Genomic DNA, 26,251 nt, shown 5'->3' with positions numbered 1-26,251 from the left:
TTTTCAAAGTTGAGCTTGCACCAGAATCCCCTGGAGGGCTTGTTAAAACACAGGTTGTTGGGCTCCACCTGCAGGGTTTCTGATTCAGTAGGTCTGGGGTGGAGCTCAAGATGCCGCATTCCTTCCCAGTGCTCAGGTGATGCTGATCTGGGAATACATTTGAGAACTAGCAGGTAGATGATTCCAGGAGAGAACTAGAGAATTATCTGGTAATTTCAGATAATTACCTCAGAGGTAATTATCAGAAACGAAGGCCTCTGCTGTAAACCCATACCCCTAGAGCAGGCCCCAGGCCCCAGCCCCCTCTGTCACATGCTCCCTTGGCTTAGAACCAAACCCTCAGTGGAGGGACCGGTGAAGGAAGTGCCTCCCTGTGGATGTGGGGCTGACTCAGACACCCAGGCTGCAAGCCGTCACTTTCTCCCCCACTCACACTTGGTTGAGCCTTTGATGAGACTCAGGTAATACTCTACAACAGCATAGAAGTGATGCCACCCACCCAGAGCAGTCCTCTATCCCCAGGGGACTCAAGGTACAGAGGGAGATTGGAACGGATTGTCTGGGTCATCTCAAGGCAGAGCCCAGAGTGAAAGCAAAGACGCCAATGTCCACATTAGGGAAAAACAATTAGAAAAATAATGAATTCTGCTTTTGTATTCATACCCAGTCTCCAAACTAATTGCTTATTTGTTTAATCTAGTTTGACCAGAAATGTTACTGCACCAAAAATATTTAATGAGTCAGGCTTCCTAATGTAAAATTCAAGCATATTTGTGCAATGAAATGAGTTTTCATCAACAGAAGAGGAACCTGTTATCTAAGCATTACCTTCTCAACAAAATTCTCTCCTAGAATAGGGATGTCAGAAGAAACACAATTTCTCTACGCACAGTTCATCACTTGCACAATTCTTCTGCATGCAAATTATTCTTCTTTGTCATCAGTACTATTGGGTCTGATGTCTTTAGCTGACATTTATAGATTTGGTTTTTTTTCTAAGGCTATGTTTCATGTAAAGAAAAAGATAACCCACCACCCCCAACTCCTCAGGTCCAACCTCATCACTAATGCCTTTTAGGAACTCACAGAAGTTAATCTGAGGTCTCAAGGGGACTGATGGAGGCTGCCAGCAGTTTTGGTTCCCTCCACAAACACTTTAGAGTCTGAGCTGAGGACATAGAAAATGGACTGGCCTCAAGGTTCTGGGACCCCTGTTTTTGAATCGCCCAGAGCAGCACTGCATGGTTCTGTTTCACACTTTATGCTTCAGGGTATCTTTTCTTGGGAGAAAGAATTCCACGGCTTAAAAAGAAAAGAAGTTAGAAAACTGTGCATGTTAGGGTAACATTTCAGCTGACAAATTCCAGTGAGATGGGAATGGCCCCAGCCTCCCCAGTTCCTGCCTCTGTGGTCTAGAAGCACTCCTGTCCCCACTCCCCTGGGACCTCTATACTCAGCCCCACTCCATAGTCCTTCCCAGGTACAGGCTGCAGAATCACAATTCTGCCTCCCCACCCCACATCTTTCTCCTTTAAAGGTTATTGTCCAAGTTTGGCCTTTAAACCTGTGATTTTGACCCCTTTTACTTCTAGTGCCTTTGGAGAAGAGCCCCTGATCTTTCCAGTAAAGGCAAACTTTTACTGAGCATCTGTTACATGCTAACACTGTGGGAGGAGGGTAAAAACAAGACCTCTGCCCTAAAGAATTTATTCCAGTGATGGAGAGCAGAGCTGAGCACCTGGAAAGTTAGGTCTCAGTGCACTGTGTCCCAAAGTGGTAATTACAGCCCAATAAGCGTTATTAAAAATAAGGACTTTGAGTTGGGAGGAAGGAAGGGACACTCTGGTGGGCGTGGTCTGACACAGCTAAGCCAGGGCAGTGAGTGGCGTGATCTGGGCCTTGGTGGGGTTATAAAGAGAGGTGGGCAGAGGGGGTGGTTCTGCAGGCAGAGATCCCTAAAGCTGAGTGCTGCTGGGATCAGTGAGTAGAGCAGTGAGATGAGAGCGGCGGGTTCCTTGGATGGAAGAGTGGGAGGCAGCCTGGACTGGCCAGAGCTGTAGAGATCTCTTTCCAATGGGGATCCGATGAATGTTTTGGAGCATCAGAGGAAGTAGGTAAAATGAGCTTTGGGATGATTAATCTGGCTGTACTATAATAGGAAGAGGCCCAGAGGGAGACAAGGATCAGGGACAGGATGTTAACGTGTCAGTCAATGTGGGCGACCAGACCAGAAGAAATGAGGGCACAGAGCCAAGGGACCGTCCATGACTCCTGGGCCTGACTCACACCACCGGATGGTTGGGTCCTGCCTCATCCCCTCCCCACAGTCACAAGCTCTCCTTGTCCTCAAGGACAAGGCACCCCATCGTTTATTTCCTAGATTACTTCCCAGCAAAACTGCAGGTCATCCCGAGATGTTACAGGAAACCATCTTTCTTCCAGAGCATTTGTCACACCAACCTCCGGGGAACCCTGCTGTTAGCCTTCCTGTTCTCTAAGCCCGTTCTTATTCATCGCTCCACTCTGACTGGGTTGACATGTTTATTTATCCCCTCAAAGATATTTATCATACAAATACCCAAGGCCTGTCACGGAGTTGTGCTTTTCACATTTACCTTGAGGACCTATGCCCAGGGATTGATTTGCATCTGTGAACAGTGGTGGACCCAGAAGGAGACTTTGGGCTGGTTGCCAAGTCCCCTGTGTTGGCAGACTGGATCAAGTTGGAAGAAGCAATGGACCACACAGGGCACATCCTTGGAACATTTGAAAACCTCATAACATCAGGGTTAATATTCCTATTTTATAGTTGAAGAATTTAAGGTCCAAAGAAGTTAAGTAACCTTAACCCATGACCACACAGTAAGCAGATGGCAAAGCCAGAATAGGAGTCCCCCTCTCTCTGTAGCATCTCTTGGGCCCCAAGCATGGCCCGTATGCATTTTTGCTAACTCCTACTGCTCTGGGCTGGGACTTTGGCTCCTTACCATTCCTCACCACCCTCCTTGTCTTCCTCACAGCTGAGGTCTATGGTGTATATTGCAGGTGATTAGTCTAGGGATGATTTAGCTGGGAAATGCTACTCTAGAAAGAGTAAGGGGCTAGCATTACCATGTGATCCAGCAGTTCCACTCCTTGGCGTGTATCCAAGAGAAATGCAAATATAGGTCCACACAGAAATTTACAATGACTGTTCTTAGCAACATTATTCACAATAGTCAAATGTGGAAACAACCCAAATGTTCATCAAATGATGGATATTTGTCCTAGAAACAGCAATGCCCAGGATGGTAGAAGCGGTGATAAACCTCAGATGGACACTGTTCAGGCTGGGGCAGCTGTATCACTCTGAGGGGTCACTCTGAGGATCGCCACCCACCATGCAAACATTTCTTCATGGAAGGACTGAGGAAAGCTGCACCAGCCAGTCCAGCATGAGTTATTGTGAGGGAGGCAATGGACTCTCCTATCCACTGGCCTCTTTGAGGAGTTCAGATAGGAGAACCCCTAACTGAAGGCCATGTGTCGTCCAGGACATTTGCTAAGCTTGTTACCTGAGGCCAAGCAGAGGGGACTCAGCAGTGACCCTCTTGGGCCTCACAGCAAGGCTTCCCCTGGCACTTTCTACCTGCAGAAGAAACACTGTTTTCCCCTTTAGATGAGATTTGCTGAACTCTGAAAATTCAAGTTCCATATTTTCATCGCCTCTTCAAACATCTCACTCCAATTGTTGTTGTTGTTCAGTTGCTAAGTTGTATCTGACTCTGCAACCCCATGGACAACAGCATGCCAGCCTTCCCTGTCCTTCACTGTTCTAGAGTTTGCTCAAACCCATGCCCATTGAGTTGATGATGCCATCCAGCCATCTCATCCTCTGTCACCCCCTTCTCCTCCTGCCCTCTATCTTTCCCAGAAACAGGGTCCTTTCCAATGAGTTGGCTCTTTGCATTTGGTGGCCAAAGTAGTAGAGCTTCAGTTTCAGCATCAGTCCTTCCAATGAACATTCAGGGTTGATATAATAGATCAGCTTAATTTTAAATGCATGTGTGTTTTCTATTATTTTTCTTCAAAACTACTGATAAATACTTTTGTTATCTTAAATAAAATATTTTAACATCATTTATTATATCCCCAAATGGATTATGGTGATAACTGTTGAAAGAATTCTTTGGACATAAAAGTCAATGAAGACATTAGGAAGTAATTTTTAATAAGGAAAGATAATGCTTTAGAACTTAGTAATTGTCCTAGGGAAAAAAAATTATCAATCTATTCTTGCATTTGGAATCTGAGATGCTTAATCATTTGGAGAAAACTGCCCCTTATTTTCTCTGAGAAAACTTTGAACATGACTGGAGTCTCTAACTCGATTAAAAGGTCAAGCAAAGAATATTTTAAAATGTTTGGTCCAGGAGAACCCAAGATAGGAAATCAGGCTCCACAGTAAGACTCCATGGTCCAGATTTGGGGTTACTAAATTTCAGACAGAATCACGCCACCCTCCCAAGACCCAGCCGGAGTCTCAGAGGGGTGCAGGCCCTCCAATCTCCGTTGGAGCCCTTCTTTACAAATGGAGGGCTGGTAGGTGGTCCGCCTGGGCCCATCCATGATGCCTCCGGCGGTGACCTATGACCAGTTTGGGCTGACACTTGTCCCATGTCACCTGTGTGATCTTTCATAACTTGCAACTGGGACCATCCCATCCCTGCAATTTATCCACATCTCATTTGTCAGTTCAGGCAGGAACATTCTGTGCACTCTCGCTGCTGAATGTGATATACCAGCTTAGATCTGTCTGCTTCAAAAGCAGTTTGGGAGGAAGGGCTCCCTAAGGTCTTCCTTCACAATAACAGAGACAAAGGACTCAGCCCACCTGCCTTGCATTTTCTCCATCCCTGAGCCCCTGGACCAATGATGTTCAAGTCTCTTTCTGCTTCTGACACAGTTAAAGGGCCTTTTATTATTGGCTCTAGACACTCATTCAGACACTCCTGGTTCTGATTCTGTTTGGACCCTCACACGATTTTCCTCAGTGCCTGATGGAACACTTGTCACTGCTTCCCCACTCTCCTCTTTGGATCCTGGCTTCCTGTTGGGTTGGCCTCTTTACTGAGAAAAAGTTCAGGGCAATTTTGAGTATGTTTGGATTTTTTGAGCACTGTCTCTTTAGGCCAAACATATCTTTCTTTTTTGTAATTTTAATTGTATTAAAGTATAGTCGATCTACAGTGTTGTGTTAATTTCTGCTGTACAGCAAAATGACTCAGTATGGCTTCCCTCATAGCTCAGTTGGTAAAGAATCTGCCTGCAATGCAGGAGACCCCGGTTCAATTCCTGGGTCAGGAAGATCCACTGGAGAAGGGATAGGCTACCCACTCTAGTATTCTTGGGCTTCCCTTGTGGCTCAACTAGTAAAGAACCTGCCTGCAATGCGGAAGACCTGGGTTTGATTCATGGGTTTGGAAGATGCCCTGGAAAAGAGAAAGCCTATCCACTCCAGTATTCTGGCCTAGAGAATTACATAGACTGTATAGTCCATGGGGTTGCAAAGAGTTGGACACAACTGAGCAACTTTCACTTTCATGCATATATATATATATATCCTTTTTTATAATGATTTATCACAAAATATTGAATATAATTCCTTGTGTTATACAGTAGGACCTTGTTGTTTATCCAGCCTATATATAATCATTCATAGCTACTAATCCCAAACTCCTGGTCTATCCCTGCCCAGCACTCTTCCCCCTTGCCAACCACCAATCTGGTTTCTGTGTCTGCAAACACATCTTTCTTGATCAGTACCTTCTTTCCAAATAGCCTCTAAATTGATTCTTTGCCCTTTCTTTTTCTAAAGAAAGGTCTGTATTTGCTTACTTGCTAAATTTTAATAATTTTCATTTCTTTCTCTCTGTAGAATGTTTAGTTTAGTCAAAAGTGATCTGTGTGCTTGTGAAGAAGAAATTCTTTCAAGGATTCAGTGAAACTATCCCTTCATCTGAGGATGCAGGTTTATGAGAAAAGACAGCTGGCCAGGGTGTACTGTTCAAACCATTGTATTTGGGGTTCCAGGGGCTGCTGCTTTGAATTAATTTTCCCTCCTATCTTATTCTGAATTAATTTTCCCTCCTATCTTACCTCTGCTTTTACTAAAAGCAGTTGGTATTTGAATGAATACCTGAGCACTTTTTAGTTTTGTTTGGTCTGAAGATTTTCTTGCATATAAAACATTAGATTTAGAGGTGGCATTTGCATTTGAAGGAAAAAGAAGTTGTCACCATAGGTGATGACTGATGGCAGGGTACCAAATGTACGCTGCCCTTGATCTTCAGGGAGGTGGAGTAATACTTTCCCACTTTCTCCCCTGTGCAAAATCCCATCTCAATTAAAAGGTAAGACATTTAGAATGACCTATATGAGGATAAACAGCCTGCCTTGGGGTCTGTGACCACAGCGTCATCACCATAAATCTAAGAAATGCTGGCCGTGGTGGCCGTCACCCGCTGGCAGTTTCTCCTGGGTCTTTGTGCTGCTGAGGGGCTACCAGGAGGTCCTTGCCACCTATGTAACAGGCGCATTCCTGTCCGTGGATTTGACTCCTTTGAGTCTGGATCAACCCGCCCTATGAAGTCTCTTTGCCATTTGACCCCAACCGGGACCTCTAAGCAGGACTGTGACTTTACTTGTCCTTCTGTCCTGCGTGGTTAGAGGAGGGGCCTGGCACCATGGGTGGCAAATATGCTGAGTTTTGAATGATGGCTTTCCAGGGATTAGAGGCAAAGAAAAGAAACAATCCCATCAAAATCCTCAGGTCGTTGGGATTAATCTTTCCAATTTTTAATACATAATGCTTCAGCTTTTTAGGCAGAAGGATCCTGAAAATCTATGTGGCCCTGACATGAATAACATCATGTCAAAGGAGCCTGTTTCCACAGAGGACTGAAAGGGCAGCCCCTTCAGTGTGATGGGTGGGGGCAGTGGTTGGGATGCTGGGGAGAAGATTCAAAGAGGCCATTCCCACCCATCCTGGTGGACACAGCAGGATCCCAGACCAACTCTACAAACTCCAGAACACAGCCTCACTCTCCCTGAAGCAGCTTCATCCTCTCCTGGATGTTCCGCACACAGTGAACACAGGTGTCGAAGAAACAAAGTCAACCCCACTCCCACCCCGCCCCCCACCATTAACAATCCAGCCTGTACCAATCCATACCTGGTGCCTAGTTTTACTTTAGTAACTCAGCAGCGGCACCTCACACATCCTGTCCTCCTGGGAACACTGCTGCTTGGTCTGTAGGTGATCACACTCTCTGGTTCTCCTTCCAGAGCCCTGGTTTTTCTTTTCAGGCCCCTTGGCAGCTTTCCCTCATCTCCTGAATCTTAGACTGTATAACCTATTCTGCTCCTGCTCTTGGTCATTTCTGTCATTTCTGGTGCTTTTGATATGATACACTGGTGACTTCAAATTTATGTCTTCAGCCTGGACCTCTTCTACATGCATCTCAGCCATCTACTAGTCTGGTACATCCTAGATGTCTCAAAGCAAGCAGGTCCCAAGTAAAGCACCTGGTCTTTCCTTCCAGACTGCCTGTACCAGTGTCTTCCCTGATCTCACTTATGCCCCTACCCAGAAACTTTCCAGCTGCTCAAACCAGAAACCCTGGAGTCATGATGACTCTTCTATTTCTTCCACATCCCACATCCATTGAGATAGTCTAAGTATATTCAGAATCTGACCATCCCCATTCTCACTGCCTCCACCACTCCAAGCCTGATCCAAGTCACCATGGTCTTCTAGCTGGCCTATTGCAATTGTGTTAAGATAGTTCTTTCAGCTTTCCCACAGCCTCTGCACTCCATTTGCAACACAACAGAGGGTGATACATGAAACTCACATGATGTCACTCCCCTGTTCGAAGACCTTCTCATGAGTCCCCGTCTCTCTCCGTGGAAGCCAAGGTCCTCTTTTACTGTCCCTGCGGCCCTACCATCTGTGGCCTCATCTTTGCACCAGTCCCACTGGCTCTTTACTGTTGCCTGGCTGCTCCCAGATCAGAAGCTTTGCCCTGACATTTCCATCTCATGGGCTCTCCTCCCAAGTATCCACCTGCCTCCCTCTCTTCCCTCCTTCATCCCTTGCTCCTACACCTGCTCCTCAGGCAGGGCCTGGCTGACCACCTGATTCAGAATTGCAGCCTCTCCCCAGCTGGCCTCCTACATTATAGCATTCTGCATCCCTTCTCCTCTGATCCATTTTTTTCCCACTGTACTTGACATTTTTAACATACCTTATAATTTATATATTTACTATGTCTAAGTCTCTGAATCCCTCCACTAGAAAATAAGCTCTGTGAAGACAGATAATGTTAATTTGTACTCTCTAGAACCTAGAATGATTACTGGCATATGACAGATGCCCAGTAAATACTTGTTTAAATAGTTAATTACGTGGATCTGGGCCATGATCCTAAGTTGGGAGGAAGTGAAGATGCATGTGAGAGTTGAGTCAGGATCAAAAATGATTTCCACTTAATTGACAAATAGGCCAAATTCGACACCATGAAGGTACATGTAAATCCCTGTAGTCCAAGCAAAAAGCCAACTCTATAGACAAAAGATGAGGCGCATACCATGGGAAAACCTAAAGTTTATATTGACGGTGGTTTCAAAATCCAATCGCAGGTATGTGTTTTTGAAGCAAAGGCTTCTGGTCCTATGAATAGATGCATAGTACACAGATCATTGTAGATATTAGTTTTACTCTAATCTTTGCTGTTCAAACAGCAGTGAGAGAATTGGATTCACCTCCGGGCCTTATGCCTAAAGAGATTTAGATAACAAGCCCCATTTGGAAGACAGCCACCTCAGGTAGCAGCGAATCATGGGAGAAATTTCCATAGGATCTGGTCATTCTTTTCAGCAGGAAAAACTCAGGGGAGACCTAACTAGTTTCTTTAGCTATTTGACAAGCCATTCTGTGAAAGAGGGAACATTCTGTATTACTTCAGTTGGCAGAACTGAGACCAGTGGGAAGTTCCAAGACATATTTCAGATAAGGATAAGGAAGACGTGCACATGGGTGAGAGATACGCAGGCATGGAGCAGCAACTCCTGGAGTCAGTGAGCCTCCCGTCCCCAGGATTGCAGCAGGGCTGGCAGAGAATAATTGATAAGGGGATTCAGAACTGCATCAATTCAGGTCCTCCATTCACAGATGCCACGATGAAACCAGATATACCAAAGATTTACTGGGGAAGTGGGGTGGAGGCCAGAGGAGGCTGGGTGAACTATCAGACCACAGTGAAGATCTGATCCCTCTAAAGGAGAGAGGGAAGGAAGAAGAATTGAGTGGGAAGAGCTTTAGACAGACATGAGTTGCAGGGAAATGTCGGGAAGTCCAATGGGGCATGTTTGAGCATAAGTCACCCATTGGAAGAGTTAAGAATGGACCTGCCATAGCATCCCCACCACTTTCAGTCATTGGGTGGGAGCAGCATGTGGGAAACCGCTCCACATGGATGCAGTGATATATCTCAGAATGCTGCAGCTGGGGCCATTAGTCAGTTATGCTCCTAGGAGTAGGAGCTCTGAGGGGCGCATTTTCACAGACATCGCAAGGTCTCTAATGGGAAGTGGGCAAAGTCCCAGGTGAACACTGTGATTCTAAGGGCTCATCACAGCACCTCTCACTCTGTGCTCTTTTTATGGCTCCCCCAGACTATGAGCATCTTCCTAATATCCTGAATCGTCCCTGCATCTCCACCTCGCCCAGGCACCTCATGCAGTGGGTGTCTGCTGAGAGTCCTAGGATCATGGAAAAATGGAGAATGAGGGAGCCCTGTGACCCAGCAGCTCTGCTCTGTAATTTCAGGTCCTGGAGGGGAATCTATTAACTTAAATCCGGGACAGTAAATGTCACTCAGCCATGGTCCCCAGAGAAAGCCTTGTAAAGTCGAGCTCATGTGAAGAAGCGACCTTCATCACTGCAGAAGTGCCAGGACTAAACGGAACAGCCCCTGAACAGAGCGCAGACTGCAGCCTCATCCATTACCCGCTTCTTCCCTAGACAGACAGCCCCCATTTATTATTTCCAGACTGTTTTCATTTTACTTACACTGTGTGAAAAATGTTGAATTGGGAAATAAATAATATTCTTTTTAAACAGAGATTTCAGAAGCACTTCACAGACTTTGAAATTATTATTCTGTTTCCAAATGTTTGGTTTGTGTATCATTTCTTCATTTATATTTGTGAGCACTCAATAGCAAATGTCCTCATTTGGAAAACTCTGACAGAAGTCGAAAAGAACTCTGTTGCTGGCCTGTATACATATCTTTTGGAGAGATGCCGCCTCTCTTCCTTTTGAAACACAGCAAAATCTTCCATGCAGTCTCAGAAAATGTTTGCTAGAATGCTCTTTTCCACTGCACAGCAATTCAGCACTGACCAGCTCGACTCTTTCGCTGACAGGCTTTGCCTCCACATTCTCTTCTCTGTGATGGTTCACCCCATTATTGCAAGACTGAGGTTCCTTCAACACCATTTGCTCAAAAGCAGTCCATCGCTCTTCGTGATCCACTACCTGAAGCATAGATTTGTCCTGCTGGTCACGCCCTTCATGCCTGACTCTGGATTTGTCAGTTCATACTGTTCTCCTGTGGTTTTTCCAGCCATCTCTTGTTTTAGTCAAATCTTTCTTCTTCTTGTTCACTCCAGTTCCTGCCGTCATACATGTCTTCCTGTCCTAAATTGTCACCTTTTCTCTCCTTTGGTGCCCAAACTCCATTCATTCTGAAAAACCTACAGGAAGTTCTGTAGCTCCAGCTGAGCTGATGAGAAAGAAAAGGCAGCGTTCCAACCCAATAGCATTTCTCTGCCTATTTATCTCTGAAAGACAACCTTTCTCATATCATCAAGGGTCTCTTCATCTGCCCTATCTCTTCCTCTCTCTGCAGCCCCTTCCACTGTTCCCATCATGCACCAGGTCAGTGCCACCATGAGGAGCATCACATTGTCATGGCCACAGCCGGAGCAACCCAACGGCATCATCCTGGACTATGAGATCCGGTACTATGAGAAGGTAAGCCAGCCCTGCCTGCAGGCTTGCAAGATCCAGGGCCAGCCACTGTTGTGTGGGTGGTAGTCAGCTGAGGGGATACAGGCTGGAGGGAGTCCTGATGGGGGGAAGAATCTGGTGACAGAGGCCAGAGGCTCCCTGAGAGCACTCCCCAGCTCTGCCCCAGCAAAGGCCTCCAGCGCTCAGGCACTTTCTGCACCAACTCAAGAGAGAAACTTCCAACACCCTACCCCGCTGTCTGGACCACTCACTGGGCCGTCGTGGATGGACAGGACCAATTCCATTCTCCCATTCACCAACTTGCTACATGTGTTTGCTGGGCTACAAAGATCTTTTATTTATAAATCATATGCATGTATGTACTGATGTATGTATGAAGGTTTAAAATATCTAAGTGGAAATGAAGAAACGAGAGCTAGAAATTAATAGAAATAGAAGTTTGTACATCATCTTGACTGTTCTCTTGTAGCTGTTGCTGGGGACTACAGCAGGGCATGTTCTGCCAAGAAAAGGGAAATGGTGCCCTGTGGTATTTACCCCTGGCCTATCTGTGGGGGAAGTAGGGCTTTCCTCCCACCATGGTGAACTGTAACACTTGCAACATCCCAGGAAAATACAGTATTTCTTATATACTGACCCAATACAGTATTTGTGCAAACACCATTTATTCATTTATATTTGTTTGGCAAGTATTTTTTTTTTTTTTTGAGTGCCTGCTATTTGGCAAGTAATGTTCTGGGATATACTAGAGATAAAACAAGGATTCCTGCCCTCAAGAAGCTTACTTTCTAATTCAAGTGGACAGAAAATGAATAATGAGCATAATGAATAAGGGTATCATACAGTATGTTAGAAAAAGAGGATTGTAAAGTGGGGGAAATAGATCAGGGTAAATGGGATTAGAATGGTCAGGTTTGGGGGAGGAGTAGTTGCAAAAATAAATAGAATGGTAAAAGTGAAGCTTTTGGAGAAGGTAAGTTCTAAGTAAAGACCCGAAGGAAGAAAGGGTGTTGTATAGCAGGCATGTGGGAGATAGAGAGCCTATATAAAGCCCTGCAGCCAGATAATGAATGCTGGTTCAAGGAGCAGGAAGGAGACCAGCATGACTGGAGTCATATGAGCAACAGGAAAACAATAGTTAGGGGAGAGGTAATCCGAGCAGGTGCTCATGTTGGGCTGTAAGAACCTGAGCATTTCCACAGATGAGATTGGGATCCATAGCAGGTTTGGAGCAGAAGGGAAACAGAATCTGACTTACATTTTAAAAGGATCATTCAAGCTTTTCCACTGAAAATAGACCTGCTAGATTATAATAATCTAAGACAAAAATGGGGGACAAAGCCAAAGCCAACAGGATTTCCAACAGGTTGGATTTTCAATTGGGAGTGTTTGGGCCTGAGTCACTAGGATGACTGAGAACAGGATCACTCGTGACTGGAGCATGTCTGGGCTGAGGGAAGGGACCATTCAGCTTCGTGTCTAAAATGCCTCTGAGATAGCCAAGTGGAGATGTGCAATAGGCAGCTATGCACATTTGGAGTTCAGAGGAGTGGACTGGGCTGGAGATGACCATTTGGAAGTTGTCAGTGTGTGGATGCCCTGAGCCCAGGTGAGACTGTCCAGTGGGTCAGTGGAGATAAGAAGAGGTTCTAGGATGAAGACCTGCAGACTCCAACATGGATGCAGTGTTGAAATGGAGCATGACTGCATTGGGAAGGGAGCCTTCATTTCCAGAGCCGTCTGTAACTGACAACCACACAGCTGTGGTCCCATTACTGAACCACTTACTCTAGGTCAGTTTTCACATTTGTAAAAGTCACCAGTTTACCTCCCTGAAAGCAGAAGTCCAGATGGATCACCGATCTAGCCTGCAAGGAGGTGTGCCCTTCAGCTGTTATAGCCAAATTTGCAAGCAAGGTGAGCATTAGGCAGCTATTTACTCATTTAGAGGATTCTGAGTTTCACAGTTGATTCTGATAATTCAGGGAACTGGGGGTAATTCACATAATCTGGATTCATAAGCCACCATTATTTTCATTCAGCTTTGAACTGAGCGTCTTTATTTACTAGATATATATATATATATATATATATATATATATTTTATCATTTAATGAAGTCAATGTTGGACAAATGCAAAAAATTTTTTGACCAATCTGGACCTATCGATTTCATGACCTCATTTCATCACCAAAGTTGACCTGGACCAAATTCAAGTTGACCTTCTTCAATAGAATATCATGCTTGGCCATATATGGTGTGATGTCAGAGTCACCAGTAAGGTCACACCCATTCCCCTTCCCATACACACATGAACTTGAGCCTTGTAGCTCATCTCAAATAAATAATAATGTCTTATTTGTGTGCCCCTGTTGGGTGCCAGAGACTTTCTAAACAATCTCCCCCCCTCACAGTCCAGCATGGTAAATATTAATAACATTGTTTTGGGTAAAGAAACAAATACATAAAGAAGTTTAAAAAAACAAGGCCAACTTACTCAGATCACACAGCTAGAAAGGGAGTCTCTAGTCTTTGCCCTGTAGCCTGTGGTGGTGCTGGGAAGGGGTGGGATGTATGGGAGACCACCTGCCCTTCTCCTCTCCCACTGTGCCAAGGGCAGTCACCAAAGGAGGGGGTGAAAGCCTCAGAACTGAAACCATGAGGCTCAGGCCTCTGTCCCCCAGCTCCTCATTCCGCCACCCACGCCCAACTCCTCCACAGCCTTTCCCTGTCCATGCAAGCCTCCCCACTAAACAAACTGCAATTAACTTCGCCTTCTGATGCTATGAAGGAGGCTTATTCTTCCTTATAGATCCTGTCCCTACTTCTCAATAATTTATGCTAATTATTAACAGAACACATGCACAGCAGTTCAATGCCAGAGGGGGCTTCCATACCTCAGTGAGGCAGATCATTGTCCCAGAGGATAGAATGCTTTCCTGAAAGAGAAGATTCTTTGCCTAAGCATTGGTTACCATTCAACATATTATAATAGAAGTCTCACTTGCTTATAAAGTGCTCAAATATAAAATTCATTACATTGCCTTGACCATCTCTAATTTCTAAAGAAAGGACATTATCTTGTGAGGGTATTTTGAAATAATAATCACAATGGCAATAATTCATCACATATTGAGTGCCAGTTATATGCCAGATATTCACAGATATATTAGTTCTGATTCTCAAAAGAAATGAAAGATACTTGATAGTTGAGTATAATCAATTTATGGATAATAGAACTAAGTCACAGAAAGGTCAAATGATCTACCCTTAACCTCACGGGCCACAGCTAGGGAACCACAGAATTGGAACTGTAGATATTTTTATTATATTTCAGTATATTTCTGAGTTCAATGAAAGACTGGATGCAATGTTGATGCAATGTTGTTGGCCTCGGAAATAAGACAGTGTATCTTAATTTTCAATCCAAATACTTATAGCCAGAATCATTTGCCTGCCTGTTCCACAGGGGTGTGGAATCCTGGTCTTTAGAAGATACAAACAGAACTCAGCCCAGTAGGTGTCCTGGATTCAACCCAAAGAAATAGAACTCATCATTCCTTCTTCCTGTGCCACTTCTTCTAAACTAGGACTCAACATCATTTTTCTGTGAGGACCAGCTAGTAAATATTTTAGGCTTACAGGCCATAGTCTCTACTGCAACTACTCAACTGTGCCTTTATAGCAGGAAGCAGCCATGGGCAATAGATAGATGACGATAGAATATGGGCATGGCTGGGATCCAATAAAACTTTATTTGCAAAAACAGGTAGTTGGTCATAGGCTGTAGTTTTCCAAGTCTGGGTCTCCCACTCCACATCACTCTCTTGGTTTGTGCTTGGAACACCTGTCAACCTCAGTACTGTGAGTGGAATCAATGAGGCTTTTGTCTCCTCCAATAGCTCATTAATAGAGAGCTCAGATGCCATCAAGCTGATGACACTCCCAGGAACTCTCCCATGCTCATCTTCTTCCCCATTTTAATATGCTTCCATTCATGTTCTCTCTTGTTTACTGTCTTGTAGCACTTTTCACTCCTGACGTCAGTGCTTATAGGCAAACCAAGGGAGAACATCTACAGCTGCTCTTGGCTGTCTTAATGATTAAGCATTTAGACGTCGACTCGCTCTTCATATTAACTAGGTGAGGACAGACTGCTTTAGGCCTTGGGTATTTATACCCTTCAAATTTATTTCTACTCTTCATTTTCTGACAGGAACTCACTCAGACCTTGGCAATATCTTGTGCTCCATCCATGGGTTCAAATTACTGGTCCAAAGTGGACTGTTTATTTATTCATTAGCACTGAGGTGTTGGGCACCCAGGCAAGGCGAGCCCCATGCTACATGTTAGGGATGGAGAAAGAAGATATGGTCTCTGCCCTCAACAGCTGCAGCATCTGTCCCCCTCACACTTACAAAATCATAAGCAACCAGAAAAAGAAGAAGAAGAAGAAAAGGAAAAGCAACTCCGCTCTTCACTCTTATCTGCCTGAGGTTGATGAATGGTTTTGAGAGAACAAGGACTGATACTCATTTTAATCACTGGACTTCTTGAAGGATGTGTGGACAATGAAGTGATTATGGGTTCTCACCATCCAAATGCCAATACACCAGCACACATTTTTCAGGAAAAGAGCTGCCCAGGAGATGTTTCACATATTTCAAGAAGTGCACACTTGCATCCAATACAGTAAAACCAGAGACGTCAAGCAGCTGCCTAGATTTTGGAGCTATGGGATTTTGTCCTAATTTGCAAGGATCATGTTTTCGTAGTTTCAGACTATGTTTTCAGTGTGTCAAGATAGTAACGATGAAAGTTTTAGATGGCACCCCTTCTAGAGTGCACAGCCTTCTTTTTGATGAATTCTTTATTGGGGGTGGAGTGGGGTTAGGAATCCACCTGCTTCTTAAATAGATCAAATGATGTATGGGTGATCTCTTCCCAGGCCATCTTGCCCAGAGGCCAGTGGATATCGCTTTGCTTAGGGTGAGCATGGGCCTCTTTGTAAATTTCAGCTGTCTATTTGCTATGGCCTCTCACCTGGGGTCCTTTACAACTGCTTCCAAGTCACTCATCACCACCCCCATGCCACTTATCCTCCAGAGACTCCCAGTCACTTGCAGGTGCCTAATCTCCTTTCAGCCTCACCTTTGCATGTTTTATTCTGTTCTCAAAGGATACTCTATTCAGTTCTTACTCTCCTCACTCATCCATGGGGCTAATTTCTTTCATCTTTCAAGACTCACTCATGCCACCCTTTCTCTGAGTCCCTCGCAACCACCTTATCAGTCTGCGCTGGGGGTGCCCTCTACTGCACCCTCATAACCCCTTGAGCTGCCCTCTGCCCCGTCACTCACTCAGCACTGCAGTTTTCAGCCCCCCCCCCCAAGATGTTGTGTACCCAAAGGCAGGGACCATGGCTTGATACCCACAGTCCTTGGTAGCAGGCACCACATGGTAGTGTGTTGTCATGGTGACCATCTGGCCAAATGAATGAATGATTGCATATCAGGTCATCTCTGCACAGTAGACATCTACATATTTTAAGATGATGGCAATTTCTTCTCACTGTACTGTATTCTTTTGTCCGGGTTCAACTCCCAACATTTCTTCCGTCCTTTGACTAAATATGTGGCTCACAGACCACACTGGGCAACAACTTTCTCCTCATTTACCACCCTGCCTCTTGAACTGCTATGCCTAGAACGCGTCACAGTGCCCTAGATCTGCATGTGGGACTTGGGGCCTCCTTCCTGGTGACCTAAGATCTTCATTTTATTCTAAGATTCACAGTGCAAAACAGGGGCAGACCTAGACTCTGAACAGCTGCCATCTCCACAGTGGTCACTTGGAAATGATTAGAGATGAGCTGGTGCATGCGGGCGAGGCAGAAAGATGATGGGCAGCAGTGAAGAGAGTCCTTGGGCTGGAACAGTGAGGGGCACTTTCCTGGAAGAGGAGATCTTGAGGGATGTAGGCTTAAGGAAACCAGAGAATGCAGAGGAGCCCCTGGAGAGAGGCATTTCAGACTGGGAAAGCAACCTAAGCAAAGGTCTGGAGGCCAGGGCTATGGTACCCGGAGAGGCAGCAAGGTGGCGGCTCAGGGGGATGTGAGAGATTGGAGTTGATTTCATTATGAAAGGCCCCTGGACTGAGAGTTAGGAGTTTTGTCTACTGGATAATAGCTTTAGGGAGTCAGATCTTTTTTACAAAAGAACTTTGGATTGGGTAGGAAGAGAGTAGCAGAAAAGATTGGAAGCTACAAAAGTTCAGGCTAAACCATATGTTACACAAGATCAGCAGCAAAGAGAGCACAAGCAAGGACACGGTAAGGCACTCGTGCTGGGTGGGAGAGTCAGAAGGAAGAAAGACACAGCAGGTCTGTGAGCACCAGAGGATACCTATGTGCAGGTGACAGGGACTGTAGAGGGCCAGGCAGAAGGTGCTGAAGAGAATGACACAGAAGAGTGGGACTGACCCCCTAAATAGTGGGAGGGGTGAGGACAGAGGCCATGTTCTCCAGGGAGAAGGAGCATGCCCTCCCTAGATGCTGATGGAGAGGAACTTGGACAGTGGGCACCCAGACAGACACATGCCAAGATGAAAGCAGAAGCAGGTGTGGGAGGTAGTCCAGCATGGCCTCAAGCTTTTTAGCAGAGCGAACACAAAGTCATTTGTCCAAGGACTTGAGGTCTTTTAAGGAGTGATCTAGAACAGCCATTGTTAGGAGTGACCAGGAGAGGAAAGACCAGGGCTCAGCAGAAGCAATGCAAAGAGAGGCAGGTAGGTGCAAATGTGGCCATTTGCTTCTGCTGAGGTCAGGGATGAGAGGGGGTTTGCAAAGCTCTATGTGCTTTGTCATTCTGTCTCTGATCCCTGGAGGGGAAGGAGTAGAAAATGACTGTCCCCTTGCCAGGCCCTGAGAGCTCAGCCATTTACTCAGACCTCTCTTCAGACCATCACCACCCCACAGTCCAGAGTCTGTTTATTATTCTTTAGGTCCAGCCCAGTCTGTGGGGTTTCAAGGGATGGCCTGGGGCTCGGGACAACTTCTAGCAGATCTGTAGGACCCAGAACCGAGGGGCCCCGTGCTCAGGAGCAGGCTGTCAACCCCTTTCCCTTGCTCTCCTGCAGGAACACAATGAGTTCAACTCCTCCATGGCCAGGAGCCAGACCAACACCGCGCGGATTGATGGCCTGCGGCCCGGCATGGTGTACGTGGTCCAGGTGCGCGCCCGCACCGTGGCCGGCTATGGAAAGTTCAGTGGCAAGATGTGCTTCCAGACCTTGACGGACGGTAAGAGGCAGGCGGGTGACCTGGATCACGGCAGGCAGTCGGGGGAGAAGAAGCCCCCAGGAGGCAGTGGTCACAGCCGAAATGCCAGCTGCTAACTGGATTCCAGTGGAATTGCCTCAGAAGGGTTTGCCCCCAGGAGGACCTGCATTCACTAGGCAGAACATCTGTCTGAAGCCTGGCCGGGTTTTCGACATCTAGTGGGTTTTCCTTCTCAGGTCTCTGTACCGTGCACGCGCAGAGGCTCCCACACACACGCCTGCGTCTGCAGAGCAGTGAGCCCAACACAAAATCAAAGGACATGCTCTTCTGGGGTTCTGAGTTGTTTCACCGTCACTCCCACTTTACTCCTCTGCTCTCGGGGCTGGGAGCTGAGTGCACAGCTTCACTGCATGAGTTAAGGGCTCTGGGAAGGAAACAGAGGGACACGCTGGGGAGTGGCTGTTCCACACACCTCAGAATATTTAAAACAGCTTCACATGTGACCCCCAGTAGGTCCAGCTGAGGTGTCTCCAGAGAGAACAGCCACTGTTTTCCAAGCAGCCTCCAAGGCTAGACAATCTTGTCCCTGAAAATACTTCCACCTTTGGGCTTTATTGGTTCCCTGTTGTCACAATCTCTGCTACTCCTCTGAAATCACCTCTTTTAGTTGTTATAAAATTCTGTTTCCCTGTAACCTCAGACTTGTGTATGGGTGTCTATTTCATTAGCTACTTTCCATAGTGTATGTACTCATTTATCTACTGACTATGTATCTATATTTATTCATTGATGAGCTATTTCCTGGTAGCTCCCAAGTGTCAGTCTATTCCCAGCCTCTCAAATAGAAAGGCTTTAATTTTTTCCTTTATTACTTAAATTATACAGAAAACACTCTGCCCTTGAAAAACATTTTATTTTAGGCCAACATTCTCTGTAAAGTCATCAGAAAGATTTAAAAATCAAATGATTTCATATAAAAATTTTAATATCCGTTTTCTTTTGAAAAATTGTAAGAGAAGGCAATGCTGGTGAGCATCCTAGCATGAGGACTTTGTCTTGAGACGGAGGCTTGCTGCCCCATGCAGGGCTCATCACTTCCCAGTGGTCTGTACCTGGATGCTTCAATGTGAGCTGTCTGGCCTCTGTAGGATTAGAGTTTGCAGTCAGTTCTGAGTTTATTTTAGGTGAGTTTGGACTCATATTTGGAGGATGGTGAGTTAGGATAGAAAGGTGAGCCAGTTTATCCAGATTAATGATGCTGCTGGTGTGAAAAGAACACACTCCATCTTCAGTTCCTTAAGGACTCTGTTCCCCTCTTTGTACCTTACTTCACATCTAGATTTATGGGCACTTTGGCATCAAAAGGTACACAGGATTAAAAGCCCAAAATTCAAAAAGCTGTGAGCACTGGTCTCTTGGCAATTCTGCTAGACAAATCAAGAAGTAACAAATTTCTCCCAAGAAGGCTATTCCTTTTACATTTGGCAGTTAAGTTTTGTAAACCCAAGAGGGGCTGGATGTAAGAGAGTTCTGGTAAGTGGCCAAATTGGAGAGTATTTGTCTTAATGACTGAGGTTCACACATCAGTAATAATTATGTTCACTGAGGCTTCAGGCCTCTCTGCAGCACAAAGGTGAGTCTGAAGGTTGTCAGTGATAGGGTCATTGGGTCGAGGAGGACCTGTGGGATCCCACCCAGGGTCAGTGGCTGTGCTTTGGACTGGTGACCTCCACAAGGGACAGAGCTGCTGTGGTTCTGGGCTGCACTTAGCTACAACCTGCTAACCTTTGACTTGGCTGCCTAATTTTTTAAAAACTGATTTATACAGCAGTATAAATCAGTATATACAGTATATGTAGATATAGTATATACTCTGTATCTACATGTTTGCCAAGTATCTACATGTTTGCCAAGTATCTACATGTTTGCCAAGCATTCTGGGTGATTCTTATGCTCCTTCCACACTGTGGGAAAAGGAGACTTCTAAACCCAAGGATATTGGTTCTGGACACATCTAGAAATCAATTTGAAGGGCTGAAGGTCACATGGCTTAGGAATTTTTTAATTTACGTGGACTTCTCCCTGTGTTTCCTTTTATTTATTTTATTTTTGCCAAGTTAACTTTTAAAAAAGTTACATGTTACAAAAAGTTCTCAGCAGAGGGAAACTGAAACTCTACCTTCACTCTTTAAAATTGATTTCTAGAGAGTGGGAGGCTTCTAGAACAATATCCTTGTCTTGGCAAGTCTCATCCTCTAGCCACAAAGTTGAACCATGGTTCCCAAACATCTGGGCGCATAAGAACCACACCGAGTCCTTGGTAAACACACAGATACCCTGCCGTTCACTCAGAGGTTCCCATTCAGTAGATCTGAGGAGGGACCTGGAAAAGGGTCTAACAGTTGGGCTTGAGTGATTCTGCAGAGCAGAAACCTGCAGAGCAGGGAACCTCAGAATGATGGGGTGGGGGGCAGATAAAATACAGGTCAGTTACATGTGAATTTCAGGTAAATAACAAATAATGTTTGTCTAAGTATCTCCCATGCAATATTTGGGTCATAGTTAGATTAAAACCTTATTTGTTGTTTACGTGAAATTCATATGTAACTGATCATCCCATATTTTCATTCGCTGTATCTGGCAGCCCCAGTTGTAATAGGACATACATAGCTTGACCCCCATCTGCCTCAGTCCTGAAATTCTGTGATGGCTCCTTGACACCAAGTGAGAGAAGAACCACAATAATAACAATAGGCCCCTGGGCCGAGTGGTTTGTATGGATTAAGGAGAAGAGAATTTGTATTTGGGGCATCTGTGATACATCAGACACTGAAATATGTGTCACATGATTTAATTTAAAAATTTAACAGATAAAGAATCCGAGAGTCCAAGACTAGATGCTTTGTCTAAGATCACTAAGCTTCTCCATGATAAAGCCAGGGTTTGAGAGAGCTCTGTCCACCTCTGTGACCCGCAGGCAGCCACTCCCCCATGTGTTTCTAACACTGGCAGAAGCCGGGACCCTATTCTTCTTGAGTGTGAGCTTGAGAGTTCTGGGCTGTTTCCTGACGTGTCTTCATTCTCTGCAGAACTGGATGTGGTACTGGGTGGCTGCAGATGCTCTTAAGCCTCTGCTCAGTGAATCTGTTGACTGGCTGCATCTCAGCAACTTTGTGTCTTAGAAGGTACTTCAGCAGTGGTTTCCATGTCCCCTGTTAGATGTATCCTTAGCATGGCTGGCAGACCTTTGAGAGGCCTTCCGCATGAGTGCATGGAGACAGAGTTACCTCTGCTCCAGGGCCAATGTCATCAGCTCTTAGTTGTGAGGTCCTCTGTCACTGTTATCTTGCTTTTATTGTTGACATTATTTGTTTGGGGTTACTTTTGTGAGTGTGTGTGACTTAAAGATTACTCTTGGTTTGGGTCAGGCTTACAGCTCTGAAGTATAGAAACTCTATCTATCTATCACTCTGATGTCCTTGGTGGCATTGCTGAGTAGCAGCCCCATGCAGAGGGCAGACAGGAAGCTTCTAATACCTCTCTCTCTGCTAGATGATTACAAGTCCGAGCTGCGGGAGCAGCTGCCCCTGATCGCTGGCTCAGCAGCAGCTGGGGTGGTGTTTGTGGTGTCCCTGGTGGCTATCTCCATCGTCTGCAGCAGGTAGGCCCCCTGGCCCCACTCCTGCCTGCTCTCCTCAGACCCAGGAAGGCTGGCTCATGGACCCTCCCCGGTCATGTGAACTGAACAGGACCTGACCATTCAGGGACACACCGTCAGGCTCACCAGTCATCACCCTTTCTCTGTCCACGGGCAGCCTAGAACTTTCCAGATCATTTATTTTCTCTGTGCTGGAGATAAATCCTCTGGAGGGGCTGGGCAAGGCTCTGAGCATTTGTCCCCCAACCTCATTTTTGCCCACTCATTTAACCCCTCTACACACGATGATCTTCCTGGAGTGACAGTTACAAAATTGCATTTGACCCTCTGGAACATCCGCCCTGTGCCTCAATCCATCCTCTGGCTACAGAGCTGGGGCCTGGGCACAGGGTGCAGGTGGGCAGCAGGGAGCTAAGGAGGGGAAGAGGAGCTCTGCAAAAGCGGGTCCTGCAGGAGGGTGGGTCTGGAAGTTCTAGTGAATTTTTAATACTGCTGCTGCTGCCTTGGGTGGTTAGCCTAGATTCAGCTGGCCTCTCCTGAAAAGTTCCACAGTGCAGCCAGAGTGCTAGCAGGCATCCTCCAGGGCCTCTCACCAAGCTCTGTAGAGTCCCTGGCCCTGCCTGACCTCTGAAAGACCTTGACTTGAAAGCAGAGCCCCCTGCCCACGGAGATGGTCAAGCTAGAATGCTGGCCACGACAGCAGTTCCGCTTAACTGACAGCTGCAGTTCCCAACCCCAGGAGAAGCCCGGTGAGCCCGCATCAGAACAGGGGGCCTGGGTGGAGGTCCTGGGAGCAGAGTGGTGTGGATATACCCTGGCTGAGAGAGCTCCTCTCCCTTGTGTCCACAGGAAACGTGCTTACAGCAAAGAAGCTGTGTACAGTGATAAGCTCCAGCATTACAGCACGGGCCGAGGTGAGTAGAAAGCCTGAGCCACTCACCACCTGAGCTCCGGAGTCAAGAGGCAAGTGCTTGGGGGCTCCTTATAGGCAGACTGGCCCGTCCCCACTGCGAGCCCCCTCCCAGCCACCAGTGCCCAGAGGCTGGGTCCCCAGGGACCAAGGCTGTCCACCCCATCTGTGTCCACCCATCATGGGCACTTATTGGATGCCTGGCAGGTAAATTATCTTCCTCAATGATAAGCCCATAGAGGACACGGAATGCAGGGAGATTGGGTTTAGCAAGTCAATGAATCCTAAAACCAGACTCAGTGGAAAAAGATGGAGGGTTCTCTATTAACATCTTCTGCCTTATCTTATCCAATGGGGCAGCTGGGGAATGTGTTAACCAAATTCACAGATAAGCCAGAGAACTTGAACGGAGGGAATTAAAAAGATAACAGAGCCCAAGAGGCCAAAGTGTTGGGATATCTCCGAAGTGTTTTCTTTTAAGCAATGCCTTTAGAAGTTTTTCACTCATTATCTACTCTCTTTTTTCAAAACCTATATATATAATATTTTTATAACTAAAATTTCCCTTTATCGACTTGTGATGTTAAGTCCTGTGTCGGAATTCTTCTTTGAAGTGTGTCAGGGCAGCACTGCAGGGTCTGCAGAGGTCCCCACTGGTCAGCCGGGTTATTTCCTGCCTCCAGGAAGCAGAATGCTTCAATCCTCATAGCAGACATGCTGTTTCTAAATGACTCCTTTCAAATTCCACGGACACACTCAGAAACCTGCCCCGCGCTGTGTGCTCTGCCCTCTCTGTCTCCAGCCTCCTCCGTGAGCCGCATCTCACCTCAGTGCTGCTGTGGCTGTACCAGCCCCCTCTCCCTGCTCCCTGGGTGGTGAGCATGGAAAGCAGGCTCTGTCTACACACACCATAAGCAGCCCTTCTCTGGGTGGTTCTGGGAGTGGAAATGGGGTCCAAGGCAAAAGTTCTCACCCGAGGTGACCCCAGGCAAGAGAGTGATGCCGGGGTGCCCACATAGCAGTTTCGCCACGGAGGAGTTTGTATTAGAATGAGGGCAAGGCTGGGGCTCTGCAAAGGTTGCTCTGTAGATATGGCTTTGTTCCCCAGGGTTTTCAATCCAAGACCAAGAACCTACCAAGGGTCTGTAAAGGACTAAGCCCCTGGCACCTGGGTTGCTGTTGTAAGTCATGATGGGGATGGGGCTGTGGACTGGGCACCGGCTGAGACCCCAAGGCTCTCTCAGGGTGGTCCAGCTCACACCCATGTTCAGCAACACAAACTGGGGTCGGGGGAGGGAGATTGGGAGAGCAGCCCCCTTCTAAGGCTACAGACACAGCTCCTGCAACACTCCAGGTCCATCTGTCCCTCTTTCTCTCCCCCAGCAGGCCACCTGGGCCTCCATTTTAACCAGATGTCGCTGGTTTTAGAGGGAAATCCTAATGTGTTCTCTCTCCTTTGCTCACATTCTGATTTTGCACCTCAAAGCAAAATCTTCAGATACTTTCACTTAATATAAACTGACGCATTTCCCTTCCAGGCAGGTCTTTAGCTTCCTAAGGACAGAGACTTTGATTTGTCTGTGATTCTCACGTGGAGGTGCCCCATCCAGGGTGCATCAAGATTACCTGGTGGGCTCTCTCCATCACCCCGCCTTCCTGCCTCTGCCTTCTGGGGTTCTGACATCACCCCACCTCCCTGCTCTGGGCTGATGCCTGGCCGCCTTGAGAGCCACTATGCAGTCAATTTCAGATTTGGCATCCTTTGAACTCTTTGGATGAAAGAAACATTTAAAGATGGCCATGTCCACCTCAAAGCAGAGGACACAAAATTGGGCTCGAAAGGAGGAATGCCATTTTGAAAACTAAAGACGCCCATAGTGAGAATGGGATACCCTCGGAGGGAGCCCCTCCTTTTAAAGGCAAGCAAGTTAAACCTTATACCCTTCATTGAGGGTACAGAGAGTTCCCAAGCCTCAAGCTGGGGTGCATCTTGCTGCCTTTTTGGCCTCTTCAGCCTCAGACCTGACTTTCTTCTCTGGAGGGGCTGGCTTTCCTAGGCTGCCACGTGTCACCCACATGCGCAGATAGGCTTCCAAAGTGCTCACAGCCTCCTTCTGGGGAATTCTCACCTCTAAGGCCAAGAGAATCAAGCCTCCCTGGTTCTCAGGGTCTGCAGAAGACCCAACACCCAGTCCTCAGTAGCAGAAACCACTGAGGATGGCTGAGGACACAGTGTTGACAAGCTGTGCAGTCTTCATCCCCAGGACTTGGGCACACAGAGTTCTTCCTGCACCAGAGTTCAGTCCCTCTGCTGCCTTAGAAGTCTGTCTTCTTTTTAAATCTGTCCTCCTTTTATAAATGCTCTTTCTTTCTATTAATAACCCTCCTCTTTTTACCCAGTCCCTGAAACCTGGCTCCTCTCCCGCACTCTGGTTCTCTGAACTCATAGCCTCACATACTGAATTGCATCAGTGCATTTTCTCCCATGGACATCCGTCATTCTGACTAACGCTATTACTGTTGGAGAACCAGCCAAAGGGATGTGGAGCTGGGGAAGACACAGCACACACGAAGCAGAATAAGGAACTCAAGGCTCTGATGGAGGACAGACCGGCCCGAGATGGGGGAGGGTAGGAATAATTAGTTATGGAAAGCTTACCAGGTGCCATGCATGGGGAACTTTATTCTGGTAGCTCATTTCAACTCCTCCAACCCTGGCAACCACTCTAGTGGCAGGCATTAATCTAGGGAGGTTCCATGACTTTGCCAGGTCTTGCAGCTCATGCGTGGCAGAGATGGACCTCACGTTCTCTAAACCTGGCTGCAGAGCCCGTCATCTCTCCATATTGCAGAAGCTCAAGGTGCCTGGAGGTCAGGAGCAAGTCAAAACATGAGGACCAATCTCAGGAGTCCTAGATGGTGGTTTGTTGGCTCCTCCTCTGGGTCCCACTGCAGGAGGCAGAAAGGCAGATGCAGTTGATCTGAAAGTGTGCACACAACCATTCCTGGGCTACCTATATGCATGCACCTCACTGGGGGGGACATGGATGCTAACCTGGACATCTCAGCACTTCCTGCCCTGGAAGGGACAAGAAACCTGCAGCAGCTCCCCAGCCTCACTCATCAGTACCCAAGAAGGCCCTTGCCTGTCTTCCCTGCAGGCAGGGCACAGGGCTTCATACAGAGTCTGCTGGCATCTGTCCTCCCAGACCTGCCTTTTAAGCTGATGCAAAGACTGAAGGAGACATAATAGAAATATTGGCAAATGTAATGCCTTCTCTAGCCTGTGGAGATGCAACAGATCTTGTCAATTTGAGAATACCAAGT

At 46.6% G+C, this 26,251-nt stretch overlaps 1 protein-coding gene across 1 annotated transcript in view; it reads left to right on the top strand.

Annotated features, from left to right (window-relative positions):
• Positions 1–26,251, top strand: part of EPHB1 (EPH receptor B1) — a 462,131-nt gene that overhangs the window by 346,816 nt on the left and 89,064 nt on the right. Inside the window, exons 6-9 of the mRNA XM_055569620.1 lie at positions 10,956–11,080; positions 18,215–18,377; positions 21,909–22,017; positions 22,864–22,928. Of these exons, the coding sequence (XP_055425595.1) occupies positions 10,956–11,080; positions 18,215–18,377; positions 21,909–22,017; positions 22,864–22,928 (462 nt within the window). The remainder of the gene's footprint in view (positions 1–10,955; positions 11,081–18,214; positions 18,378–21,908; positions 22,018–22,863; positions 22,929–26,251) is intronic.

The sequence above is a fragment of the Bubalus kerabau genome, chromosome 2 (genome assembly GCF_029407905.1).
Source record: "Bubalus kerabau isolate K-KA32 ecotype Philippines breed swamp buffalo chromosome 2, PCC_UOA_SB_1v2, whole genome shotgun sequence".
NCBI lineage: Eukaryota > Metazoa > Chordata > Mammalia > Artiodactyla > Bovidae > Bubalus > Bubalus kerabau.
The sequence above is the reverse complement of the archived record's forward strand: the minus strand, read 5'-3'. Positions and strand labels throughout refer to the sequence as shown.